Source organism: Diaphorina citri, unplaced genomic scaffold, assembly GCF_000475195.1.
Source record: "Diaphorina citri unplaced genomic scaffold, Diaci psyllid genome assembly version 1.1 scaffold149, whole genome shotgun sequence".
Taxonomy (NCBI): domain Eukaryota; kingdom Metazoa; phylum Arthropoda; class Insecta; order Hemiptera; family Psyllidae; genus Diaphorina; species Diaphorina citri.
Genome location: NW_007377586.1, coordinates 245,404 through 258,392, shown reverse-complemented (window position 1 = coordinate 258,392; position 12,989 = coordinate 245,404). Strand labels below are relative to the sequence as shown.

The following is a 12,989-nucleotide window of genomic DNA, read 5'->3' as shown; positions in this document are numbered from 1 at the left end:
AAAACCCCCCCCCCCCCCCCCAACTTTTCAGAAATGTAGTCCGATCGAATTTTGAGCGTCGCGGGCGAAATTTTTCAAAAAGTATTCCCCTAATTGTAGCTGAACACTAAAGGGGATCAGTTTCCATGACTCAATGATAACTACACTGGTCTTGCACACGGCAGAGCCGGGTTCAATGCCCAGCGGAGTCAGACCTTTTTTTATAATAATAATAAGAAGTTTATTCTTTCTTTACAATATTCTTAACATAAGCCCACTTAACATAAGCCCTCCAACAAAAAAAGCCCACGGAGGTGGACGAAACTCGAGTCGGATAAGATCAAAACCGGAACGTGTATCCATTGTATCATATAAAGGTAATAAGTTTTGTAGTTACCTATTTCATAACTTTATAACCTAGGATGTCTAATATAAACATATTTAATAATAATTATTATTCTTCATCATCCCTGTAAGTATTTCTGTTCTTCTGTACTTTTAGGGACCATAACTTCTTATTATTATGTAAGGTATTAGGTATTCTTGATTTAATTCTTTTTTTTTTTCGCGTGGAAACTGTTCTACTTTCATGACTTGTTGTTCAAGGGACCCACTCAGCCTCTCAAGAACAACCTAGTATAGAGGAATTTTAATTGTGTTAAGCATAAATGCTTGTCACAAATGTCCTTCCCTGCTTAATGCACTACGCTAAATTTTATGACTTGACTTGGACTCGAACCACCAACCTCCAGATTCGAAGTCCACGGCGCTAACCACTACACCACTGAGGTTGGATAGTATACAACCTAGTATAGACTAGCCATGGAGATGAATGCACATGGCCAAATTTTCGACCCGGATGTTTTTTTATCCCAATTTTTTTGTACTCCAGTGTTTGTGAGTGATATTCATGTGTCCAAACATGTAGCTCAATTTCATCAAAAGAAAGGGCTTAAAGACTGCTATCGAACCAGTGCTATTCAAAAATTGTAGTCATAAAAACAAAAATTAGAAAAATATATGTGGGCAGGTGGGCCAATAAATTGTACGTTTTTTAAGTGGGCGAATAAATGGTACACTTACCCTATTATTAGTATTTTCATTATCATTATTATCAATAGGAGATTCAAACTCGATCAATCAGAAACTATCGAACTCTCTGACGTGCTGTATGGAATTGATAATTAAATAGAAATTTCAGTCGGATGGCTCTCTCAGTTCTATTCTTATTCTTATTCTTATTCTTATTCTTATTCTTATTCTTATTCTTATTCTTATTCTTATTCTTATTCTTATTCTTATTCTTAGTCTTATTCTTAGTCTTAGTCTTAGTCTTAGTCTTAGTCTTAGTCTTAGTCTTAGTCTTAGTCTTATTCTTAGTCTTATTCTTAGTCTTATTCTTAGTCTTATTCTTAGTCTTAGTCTTAGTCTTAGTCTTATTCTTATTCTTATTCTTATTCTTATTCTTATTCTTATTCTTATTCTTATTCTTATTCTTATTCTTATTCTTATTCTATTCTATTCTATCCGCTTGAAATTTCCATGTTCTACCGAGTCCTACCTGCCTAAAACCTATAAAACTATCTAATCTACCTCGGTGGTGTAGTGGTCAAGGCGCTCGCCTGGTAATCAGGAGGGCGTGGGTTCAATCCCAGTCGAGGTATGGAATTGTATCCTCAATATATATTTTGTATTTTTAATTGTATTATGTATAAAAACATTGTTAACATACTATCATGTATTTAAACAATAAAAAATAATTGAAAATTGAAATTGGAGGTCTCGTATATTTGATGGGTTAAAGAATAATATAATTAACAATTCAGTAAGAAGGCCTTGCTTAACTAGAAAAAAAAAAAACAGTACTTAGGTTGAGCAGGTAATTGCTCCCATTCAGGTGACTGTACCAGGGTGTATCTGCTAGTACATGGTGCAAAGTGGTGACTACACCAGCTGTCACCATATGGTATGACAGTCATCCAATAGATCACCAATAGATCATAAACAATTTGATGCTCCCGGAAACACGTCATCGAACCCGGGTCTCCCGATTGTGCAACAACTAACCACGAATAAAAAAAACCGCACGATGCAATTCGTAAATTTTTTGTCGTGAAATGTAGGCACCTATCGTTTCCGAGCGTTTAAATCGAATTAAATCAATTAATCGATTCCCGTCTATTTCATAATGGTTAAGCCAGCCTAGTTATAGTTACATTTGTTAAGTCGATCGGAATAGCCAGCCTAGTTAGCTTGTTTGGCAGCGCGTCTGCCTTTTAAGCGCTAGACCGCGGGTTCGATTCCCGCCCGGACGGATTTTATCCTGACGGGATAAGATTCGTTCTCGGAACGGGTGTCTTTCTCCCGTTTGGGTGACTGTACCTTGAGTGTATCTGGCGGTACATAGAAAAAAAGCTGGTGTAAAGGGTCTTTTTAGTCTCATTCGAGCAGGTAAACAAGGTGTATTCTATTCCATTCTATTTCTCCGCCAGCCTAGTTAGCTTAGTTGGTAGTGCGTCTGCCTCGTAAGCGCTAGGCCGCGGGTTCGATTCCCGCCCGGGGCGGTCTTTATCCTGGCGGGATAAGATTCGTTCTCGGAACGGCTGACTTTCTCCTATCCTGTCTTCCTTCTCTCTTCGATTTCGGGACGATAAGACCCATAGCAGTTACAGTTCCCTCTTTCAAACTCTTTAAAAAAAAAATCCGATCGCCTAATGGCCGACTTCAGTTTTACGATTCTCAATGCGACGTTGTGAAATTTCCAGTCCGATATTTCAACAGAATCGGTCCGACTTACAGTAGGTAGGTATAGGTACGGCCCGACTGTTTACAGTAGGTACCTATAGCTACCTATTGACTGGTAATCGATCGACTTACTAGGTATCTAATGACTAGTAATTAGGTAATTAGTATTAGCTGGGTGTCCAGCAATTTATATTGATGCTTAAGTAGATACGAACGCCATTGTTTATGTGGAGGATGCATGTGACCTCTGTTATATCCTTGACCTTGAGGTAGATGATAATGGGGTCTAGTCTGTTGAGGTAATTTAGGCTTTATTTGTTCTTCGGTTCTTCCAAGAATGGTAGATCCTATGGCTTTGCAGATCTTGATCTTTCCATTCTTGTCAAGATTATTTTTATCAACATAGTCCCAGTTTTCTATCAATTCCTTAGGTTTATAGACAACGACGTTTTTATATTTTAAAACGTATTGGAAGAGGATATTGTTCACTTGTTCAATGTGATAGTTCAAGTTCACATTGTCGAATCTGTACGGTATTTGGACGAAGTGGATAGTGCTGTTTTGAAATGTTTGGAAAATTAAATCGATAGATTTCTTAATCTCCTTCATAGGAGTCTTTTGAATGTCATTATTACCTGCAATGAATACAATATCTTTATAATTGTTCATGGCCTCACCAGATTTACGCATTAGGGTGGATATTTCTGGAATAGTACTACTTGGATGAATACTTTCACTAGTTTTAAAATCTGGTATAAGCCTTTCAAAATGATTTTTAATGTCCTTAGCATGTAGGTCTCCAATTATAAGAAGATCTGTTTCTGGTGTCTCATCATTTGGTACAGTGACCTGTCCAGAATCCTTGGAAAGTTGATTTGGTTGTAATCCATTCTTCTCTAGGTTTTGAATGAACTTGAGAACTACATCCAGGTTAGATTCCATGTTTTCAAGTCTCCTAGCAAAATTACTGTCTTGAACGGATTTGTGGTGTTTTATGGTTGTATTTTTTGCTGTGTGGAATGGAGTTTTTTGAGGCGTAAAAAAAACATCACCATCTGTAGGAAGTTTTGAACTGCACGATGGGGATGATGGTCCTTTCTTATTTCTTTTCTTCACAGGTGTCTTTGCAGAAAAGTTGTGGGAAGTAGTTAGATTGGGGTCCTCAGCTTCCTTGATTTCAGCCTGAAGTGTTGTTACAGCTTCATTACTGTAGGCGCATGGTGATTTTATGGTTGCCATTTTTCCTTTATTCTTTTTTGGTGTTACAAAGAAGTCTTGGGAGGTAGTAATGTCCAAGTGATCATCAGCATCAACTAGTTCTAGGTTAATAGTTTTGCTTGAATTATTGTCTTTGAATGTATTGATTAGTTTAGTTTTTAAGTTCTCAATTTCCATGTTTTTTTCCACTATCGTTTGGTATTCCGTATCTAGAATATTATCATTTTCAGCTATAAGTTCTTTAATTCTTTTTTCTAGATCATTCACTTTGTTACCAAGAAAGTTATTTTCTTCTTTCAATTCAGCAATGTTTTCTTCCAAAGAGTTTTTTATCTCGGTTGTTTCTATAGCTTCTTTGTTTTTTGATTTCAACATCTCGAAAACTGTTGTTATATGGGTTTTCAGATCATTAGGGTCGTATCCTACCATGTTTTTGGCTTTTATACGCTGCTCTAGGGATTTGAGCTCTTGGTTGATTTCAAGATAGACATCTTGTTCATGTGATGTTAGAAGGGGATCAGTGTCCCTTATCACTTGGTTTCGCGTTTCAGATGGCATATTTGACCCAGTATGTAGGTATTCCTAATCCTAATATGTAGGTATACAGAGCTATATCTTAGTACCAAGAGAATCAAGCTTGGTCGGGTTGGTAGTGCATAATCAGTAATGTTATAATGTAAACAACCGTGGCGAAAATGTAAACAATATTGGTAGCCGATGACGTAGCTCAGAGATTGGATTCGCAAAAATTGTTAAATTTAATTAATTTTAAATAAATCAAAATGGTTTGAAAACGTTATTTTGGCACGAAAACATCTGTACCTAGATTGTTAAAACGAGTACCACGTGATAAACAAAGACACTGAGCACGCGTGTCAATCGTTCCTGATTGGATTACCTACATTTACCAAGGCCCTCTGGTAATTGTGAAAAATAACCGGTAAATGTGAGAAATAATGACTTTTATAGAATTATTTCTTACATTTACCAATGACAGTGGTAATTATTAAAAATAACCGGTAATTTTTCACAATGACCATATTTTCTACATTTACCGTAACATATATAATACATCCCTAATCAGTAATCACAGGAACGATTTGTATGAACGCCTGTTAACTCTGGTAAGTATGCAATGTGCTAAACATTTTTCATTGGAAACAAAACTGGACACTGACTGGCTGACTTACCTATGTTTCGAAATAGGTAATAGTTCTTAGGTAGACTGTTAGGTAAGTACCTACCTACCCGATTACCCCACTACTTTTTATAGAAGGAACTGTAATAAAATTGATGGTGTCTTGAAAGCGAAGAAAGAAGGAGGGGAGTATAAGAGAAAGCCAGCCGTTCCGCGAACGATCCTTATCGGTTTAGGACAAAGTTCGGAACTCGGTCTCGAAACGGCTGGCTTTTTCTCCTATCCTGTCTTCTCTTATCATCTGGAATTTTCTAATTAATAATTAAAGTAAATAAATAAATAATAACAAGAGAGTTTTTTTTTTTATTTCATATAATATTTTCTGAAAAATCAGGTAAACTTTTGGCAGTGTTTGTGAAATTGTATTTACTAAATGTACAAAATAAATAAGAATAAATTTGTTTCAAATATTGAAATACAAAATAAGGTTAAAAAGATAATTAGACAAATTTTAAAGAAGGTTTTATTCAATTTTTCCCACTTTTTTTTTTTTTTTCAGTTTTATAAATATACTGAAAATTAATACAAATTTTTGTCGATGGTGGGATTCGAACCCGGGACCTTCTGCATGGCAAGCAAGCGCGTTACCACTGGACCAACCGTGCCCCGTGACATTGGTCGAGGAAGATGGTCCGACGGACCAAAATCAAATTCATTTAGAATTCTCCCGGACCGAAAGAATGATCCGATGAGGCGGCAAATTAGGACCGCGAAAGACGAAGGAGGAGGAGGAGGAGGAGGAGGAGGAGGAGAAAGAAAAAGAAATATAAAAAAAACAATTACCTTCAGCCTCTTCATCCTGTTCAGTCGCAGCGCCGTCCGCTGCGTCCGTTTTCTGCACCACATTGACCGTCATGGACGTCGAGGTCACGGGTTCCTCCGCTTTCGACGTCACGGACTCGTCTTGACGTTGCGTCACCGCTGAGTCGACAGCGGGTTCGGATGCGGTGACTTTGTTCTTGGAGACAATCGCTGAGGCGGGCGTAACGTTGGATTTTCGAACGGGAACTGGAAGAGAAAGATAATGGGTTCGAGAGTTAAACGGTTAGAGAAAATAAGTTTGAGTCACCGCTGAGGGCAGGTTCAGCTGCGGTGACTTTGGTGGGCGTAACGTTAGATTTGTAAACGGGTACTGGAAGAGATCAATAATGGGTTTGTTAGTTAAACGGTTAGAGAAAATAAGTTTGGTGAGTCACCGTTGAGTGCGGTTTCGGATGCTGTGACTTTGTTCTTGGAGACAATTGCTGACGCGGGTGTAACGTTGGGCTTTCGAACGGGGACTTTGAAAGAGAAAGTAAGGGGTTTGAGAGTTAAACAGGTGGAGAAAATAAGGTCGCAGTTCAAAAAGAATCTAATCTTGTATTTGTATTTGTCGATAACTGTCATTGCAATTATGAATTTATGCAATTCAAAAATTAATAATAATATTAATAACTAGTGGTTGGACAAGTTCCTTTATAAGAGGCATGCTTTGAAGAGCCACCATTTTGAGTCAGGATGGATTGTTTCAAATTTAGCCTAGGTATGTCACCCTCAGTACTTTTCATCACAACCACAAAAAAAAAAAAAAAAAAAAAAAAAAAAAAAAAAAACTCATCAAAATCGATCGAACCGTTTCTCATGAAAAGAGGAGAGAAAAAAGCCTATTCCAGCATAAAAGACAGACAAAGAATTTCTCACTATTTCTATGTCTAGATTGTAAAGCAAACGTCAATAATTATTTTCTCACAATTTTTGGCAATTTACAAACGGTTCTACAACTTTAATTATAAAGGTTCTCACCTGCTGTGCTAGACACCACACTGGCCGACGCCACCGCATCGCTCTCAACCGAGGCGGACGTCTTCTTTTTCTTCTTCACCGGTTCGTCCTCTGCGTCGCCCCCTCCGAATATGGTCTCCAGGAAACCGTCGCCCAATGCGCTGAACCCCGTGTAATCGCTGTCGACGTCGTTCTCGGAGTCGTCCGCCTCGTCGTCGTCCTCGTCTTCGTCGTCATCGTCGTCGTCTCCACCTGAAAAAAAAAAAAAAATCCCCCCAGTCTTCGTCCTCCTCTTCTGCCTCATCGTCCTCGTCTCCCCCAAAAAAAAAAAAAAAAAAAAAAAAATCGGTATCGGTAAAGATCAACACGGAATATCCTAGCAAAAATGTGGTAGTTTCAGAATTCATATGTGAATCGCTGATTGTTAAAAGGGGATGAGTCCAAAAATGTAATTTTTCAGAAACAACTGTTCTGTACGGAAACTAGTGGACTAAAAGAAATCAAATAAAAACACGTTCTCAAGGACTTCTTTGCGGTCATTTCCCATTTGAAATTCGTTTTAGGAATAAGCCCCTAGGGGCCTAGGGCCATTACAAAAAATGGACTAATCCCCTTTTTACACTCAGCGATTCATGTGATGTCAGTCAAACATACAAGGTGTTCATGAAGTCCCGTCCTAACTAGGGTGATTGCTTTGGGCTGACATTTGGTTTTGGCTACAAATTTTACGAATGTATGCCTTTCGCGCTCAACCTTTGCTATTTCTTTAGCAAGGGAAATTCAGCCTGGTCCCTGTTTGAAGTTCTTCAGTCAGACTAACCTGGTCTACTCATCTATTAATGTATTAATTTTAGACTGCTGGGATAAAGGGACTTTTCAGACCTATTCGGGCAGGACAAACAAGGTATATTCTATTCTAAAATGGTCTACACCTGTTGGCAAATTTTTAAAAACTAAATTGGAAAAAAAAAAAAAAAAAAAAAAATTATAATTATTTACACGCTAAGCAGTAAGGCCATGTGTGTAAAAAAAATATAAATCAACCAATCAGCTTGCTTTGTCTAATGGATTAATTTTATTTTAAATCAACTTCAACTCATTTTCTCACTCTTAAGTCACACTCTAGATTCTAGAACTTTTTCTCTCTCGTAATTAGGTAATTAGTATTAGCTGGGTGTCCAGCAATTTATATTGATGCTTAAGTAGATACTTATATTGCCAGCCTAGTTAGCTTAGTTGGTAGTGCGTCTGCCTTGTAAGCGCTAGGCCGCGGGTTCGATTCCCGCCCGGGGCGGATTTTATCCTGAACGGATAAGGTTCGTTCTCGGAACGGCTGGCTTTCTCCTATCCTATCCTCCTTCTCTCTTCGATTTCGGGACGATAAGACCATAGCAGTTACAGTTCCCTCTGTCAAACCTCTTAAAAAAAGTACTTATATGTGTATATGTAATAAATACCTATCCTATGTGACCAACTTCAGTGGTGTAGTGGTTAGCGCGTTGGACTTTGGATCTGGAGGTCGGTGGTTCGAGTCCAAGTCAAGACATAAAATTTAGCGTAGTGCATTAAGCAGGGAACGACATTTGTGACAAGCCTTTATGCTCAACACAATTAAAATTCAATTCCAATTCCATACCCCTCTATCCTATGTGTTATGGTTACTTGCAGTCAAAGCCAAGTGAGTATAGTTCGTACCTAGGCAGGTTCCCATTTTGAAATAGGAGAAATCCAGCCGTTCCAAGAACGAAGCTTATCTATTTATTGTATTTTTTTATAATAAACAAGGTTTTTTATTCACATAATAATTATCTAAACTATACATGTGAAATACATAAGACCTTGTTTAGACTGCGGGAGGAAAGGGACTTTTCAGTCTCATTCTGGCAGGATAAACAAGGTATAGGTATTCTCTTTTATTCTATTTAGGATAAGATCTTCCCTGGGCGGGAATAGAACCCGTGACATAGCGCTTACAAGGCAGACGCGCCACCAACCAAGGTAACTAGGCTGACAGATAGACGATAAGAGAATATATTTACTGATTAGGGATGTATTATATATGTTAAGGTAAATGTAGAAAATTGGTAATTTTGAAAAATCATTATTTCAAATATTTTGTCATAATTGCTAAGAATTATTTCAAATATTTTGTCATAATTGCTAAGAATTATTTCAAATATTTTGTCATTATTCCATGAATTATTTTTTTAAATCGCCTCTCTTTTCATAAACAAGATAATTATGGAGTCAAAAAAATGTATAAAAGATACACCAATATTTTAAACATACTCTGAGAAAAAAAACTAGGCTGCCGGCAGCCCAATCGGGTGTCTGTGTTCTAGCACTCTAATATTGAACTCTATATCAGGAAGCTTAGGAAGCTCGACACTATAATATAGCATTCCAACAGCCTAAATCAGGAGAAGTAACCCAATAATAGAGTTCTTCCACCCTAAATTTGTGGCACCCTGTCAACTTTTTTTTTTCTCAGAGTAAGAACCCCTTAATTGAGGTTGAGGCATACTTAAACGTAGGTACTTACGGATAAAAAATAAATAGTTATTTACAATAAATCGATTACAATTTACAATAATCTCAAAATAATCCGTTCGATTCACAAAATAAATCAATGGTTAACATTACAGGAACGTATTTTCCTTTCGGAATTTTCCCCCCTCTTCTGAAGCTCGTTTCCCCTATTTTAGCGTGATGGCGCCTGCGCTAAACCACATAGGAACAATCGTCCCGAAGCGGAGAGAGAAGGAAGACAGGATAGGAGAAAGCCAGCCGTTCCGAGAACGAACCTTATCTGTTCAGGATAAAATTCGTCCTGGGCAGGAATACCACGACCTAACCCTTAAAAGACAGACGCTCTACTCTCCAAGCTAACTAGAGCCGTATTTTATTATGGGATTTTCTATTATTATTATTATTATTATTATTATTTAGATTCAACATGATCCAAAGAGATTCCGCTTTGGACGTCCACACTTGCTGCCACAGGCCACTTATGTGGTAAGATGAAATTTTGCTATTTTGTGATGAAAATTTTGAAAGAATTAAAGAGTCTGTCTCTCATGTTAAGGTAGATGTTTTAATCCATGGGTTTCTGTGAGTAATCACCATGGAATATGCTTTGGCAGTCAGGGTGTTGAAAATTCATATCTCCTTGGTTGAATCTAAAAAAAGTTGCATAATAAAATGCGGCTTAAGGTGGATTTCACCAACCTTCTTTCCAGCCTCAAACAGCCTGTTAGCTTAACAGCCCTGTTAAGCCAATACAAATGAAATAGAACTTAACTGGCTGTTAGCTTAACAGGAGTTCTAATGACTGAATAAATATTGGTGAAATCCAACATCAGACTCGAAGATGGGAAATCGTTTCCGAAAGGAAAACACACCTCTTCAGTCCCCTCCCTCAGGCCACCTCCACATTAGTCGGCAAATGCATGCGCTTGTGTTGTCGCGACAAACGACTTGGCTCCTGATGCGATGGTCGACTCGTATACACCTTGTGTCGGAATTTCTCCTGGATTTCGAGGATTTTCGCCATCCGCATCTGACGGTCGGCTTCGATTTTCCGCGCCTCCTCTTCTTCTTCATCCTCGTCCTCGTCGTCGGCTTTTTCTATGCTTGCCACGCCCTCTGTGGAGAAAATGAAATATTAATGTGCATTTGTACATTGCTATCAGGCACAGCATAGACAAAGAGCGCCCGTTGGGTCCGAAATTTTCCATCGGAAATCGTTTACCAGGCGAGCATCTCACTACACCACCAAGGCAGGTTAAGTAAAGTCTTGCGTTGTTGATATCTGAACGTATGATCGTCCGAGACATACCGTACTCCTGACTACAATCTGTCACATCTCAAGAAAGAAAAAAAAGTGGCCGCTACGAAAACCATTGAACCAATCCGAAGGCGCCTTTCGTTACTCGTACTATATGTATATGGCATGAATAAAACCGTCATTTTCTCAAGATTTGTAAAGGTGTTTGTAAAGGAAGATAACGATGGTGTACTACGGATTTGGTAACTTTGTACAAGAGTCTTTTTTTTATATATAGATACCTAGATATTACGTGACCTGCACTCTAGCGGGAATCGAAAGAACTTACGTGCAACGGTGGAGGTAACGGTTTTGGTCACCGTCTTCAACGGCGTGGTAATCGCATTCAAAATGGCGGCCGGACTGTTATCCTCTTCTTCGTCCTTGTCTGTGGTTTCGTTCTCTTTCTTCTTCTGATCCTTGGCGGCTCCTTTCTTGACCGTGGGAGTTGTTGACGAGGGGACTGAAGAGATTGATGATGGGGAGCTAAAAAGGAAAAGATGGGGATGTGAAAGTTCTCTCAAAAGTTTATCAAGTGTGCCGGGAAGCACATGAACGGCAAGTGTTCGAAGAGACGCGATGCAAATCCCGGTCTATACTAACAGAGTTTTGAGGCTTTTTAGCATAGAATTAACCTTGATTATTCTGCCCGAATAGGACTGAAAATTTCCCTTTAATCCTGATTCAATAATCTAGCTAGCTTGGAAGTATGGAAGGTAGAGTTATCTTTTACGGAGTGCGAACTTTATTCTCTAGACTCTCTAGAGAGCTGTTCTCGGGACGAACAATTTTTAATCATCCAAAAAGGAGTTTCTAATAATAAAAAAAGGAGTTTTTAATGACCCAAAAAGGAGTTCTTAGTGATCCAAAAAGGAGGAGTTTTAAAAAACCAATGTTTGGATAAACTCCTTTTTGGACCATCAAAAATTCTCGCATTAGTGAAATCTCTCATTAAGTCATCGGTGAAATCCACCATATCATTTTCAACTCACCTGATGGAAGCTTCTTCCAGTTTGCTATTACTATCGACCTTGTTCTCCTCGGCCTTTTCATCATCGTCATCTTCTTCATCATCGTCCTCTTCATCATCGTCTTCCTTATCGTCCTTTTTATCGTCATCGTCATCATCATCATCATCATCATCGACCAATTTGATAGCAGTGTCGACCAGATCGTCATCGTCATCATCTTCTTCGTTGTCGTCGTCTTCTTTGCTTTGGACGACGCCGTCGGGTTTTGAAGTCGAGGAGACCTCCATCACTTTGTCCGTGCCTGAAGAGAGAGGTTCAAGAAAAGAATACCAGTGGTTAGTTCCTGTGCCAGGCGAATCTACTTGGGTCCATGTACAAAAGTTAGTTTTATATCCCTTTAGTAATTTGAGATTAGAATTAAAATACTTATTAGTTTGCAAATTAAACTAGATTGTATTAATAAATAAAAGTCTTTCGGAATTCGAATTAATATTTAATAGGATTAACGGGGTCGATACGGTTTTAATAATGTGATTTGCCTTTATCTTTAAAGCATCTGTTTCTATTTCACTCTTGGTTTCATTTGTGTATAATTATTTATTTTAATTTTATACAGAATGTATAACTTAGGTCATTATTGGTCGTTGAACTTGTTAAGTTGTAGTCAATTATGAACCAATAGTGGATTTCATTTCGTTACTTGGTATTTCTTTCTGTCCAGTGATACATTTGACACTTGGTTCTTTAGTAAAAAAAATATCTCTGATCTTGATCTCTTTCACAAATTGCACACTTTTCTTTCACTGTCATCTACTAATTACTATTAAGAGGTCTTCATTCCTCATTATTTTCCTCTTGTTTTTCTTGGAGCTTATTGATCTGTTTCGCTAGTGAAATTCTTATGGCTATAAATAATTCTCTAAGAGTATGCCAATCTGTCACATAACAGTTGGATCCATGACAAACTCGTACAAAAGTTCCCAAGCATGTCTTACGACACTTCTGCACTGGAAACTCAAGTAAGTCTATTGCTAGTCAGAGCTTTTGCACATTTAAACAAACCTCTAGTCTGAATACAGTAAGCAAAAAATAATGGCAAACAATAATTTGATTCGTATGAATTATTCCTCGACTTACACAGAACCAGGACAACCCGGTTTTCAAAGACGAGGGACGTTGCTTCTTTGACAAATGACCATTTATCATGTTTCCATAATGCCACAAGATCAGACTCACAGATATGAATGACTATTCTCACGATAATGACTTGGACATCTGAACTCGCTTGACT

At 38.1% G+C, this 12,989-nt stretch overlaps 2 protein-coding genes across 2 annotated transcripts in view; one reads left to right on the top strand and one right to left on the bottom strand.

Moving 5' to 3' along the window:
• LOC103505089 overlaps positions 1-12,989 on the top strand; it is a 44,800-nt gene that overhangs the window by 28,807 nt on the left and 3,004 nt on the right. The window lies entirely within an intron of this gene.
• On the bottom strand, positions 10,258-11,995 carry LOC103505074 (nucleolin). Its single transcript, XM_008469384.2, has 3 exons — positions 11,720-11,995; positions 11,017-11,213; positions 10,258-10,546 (listed from the first exon to the last, which is right to left on the bottom strand). Exons 1-3 carry the CDS (start codon positions 11,983-11,985, stop codon positions 10,320-10,322), a joined length of 690 nt encoding a protein of 229 aa, XP_008467606.1. The 5' UTR covers positions 11,986-11,995; the 3' UTR covers positions 10,258-10,319.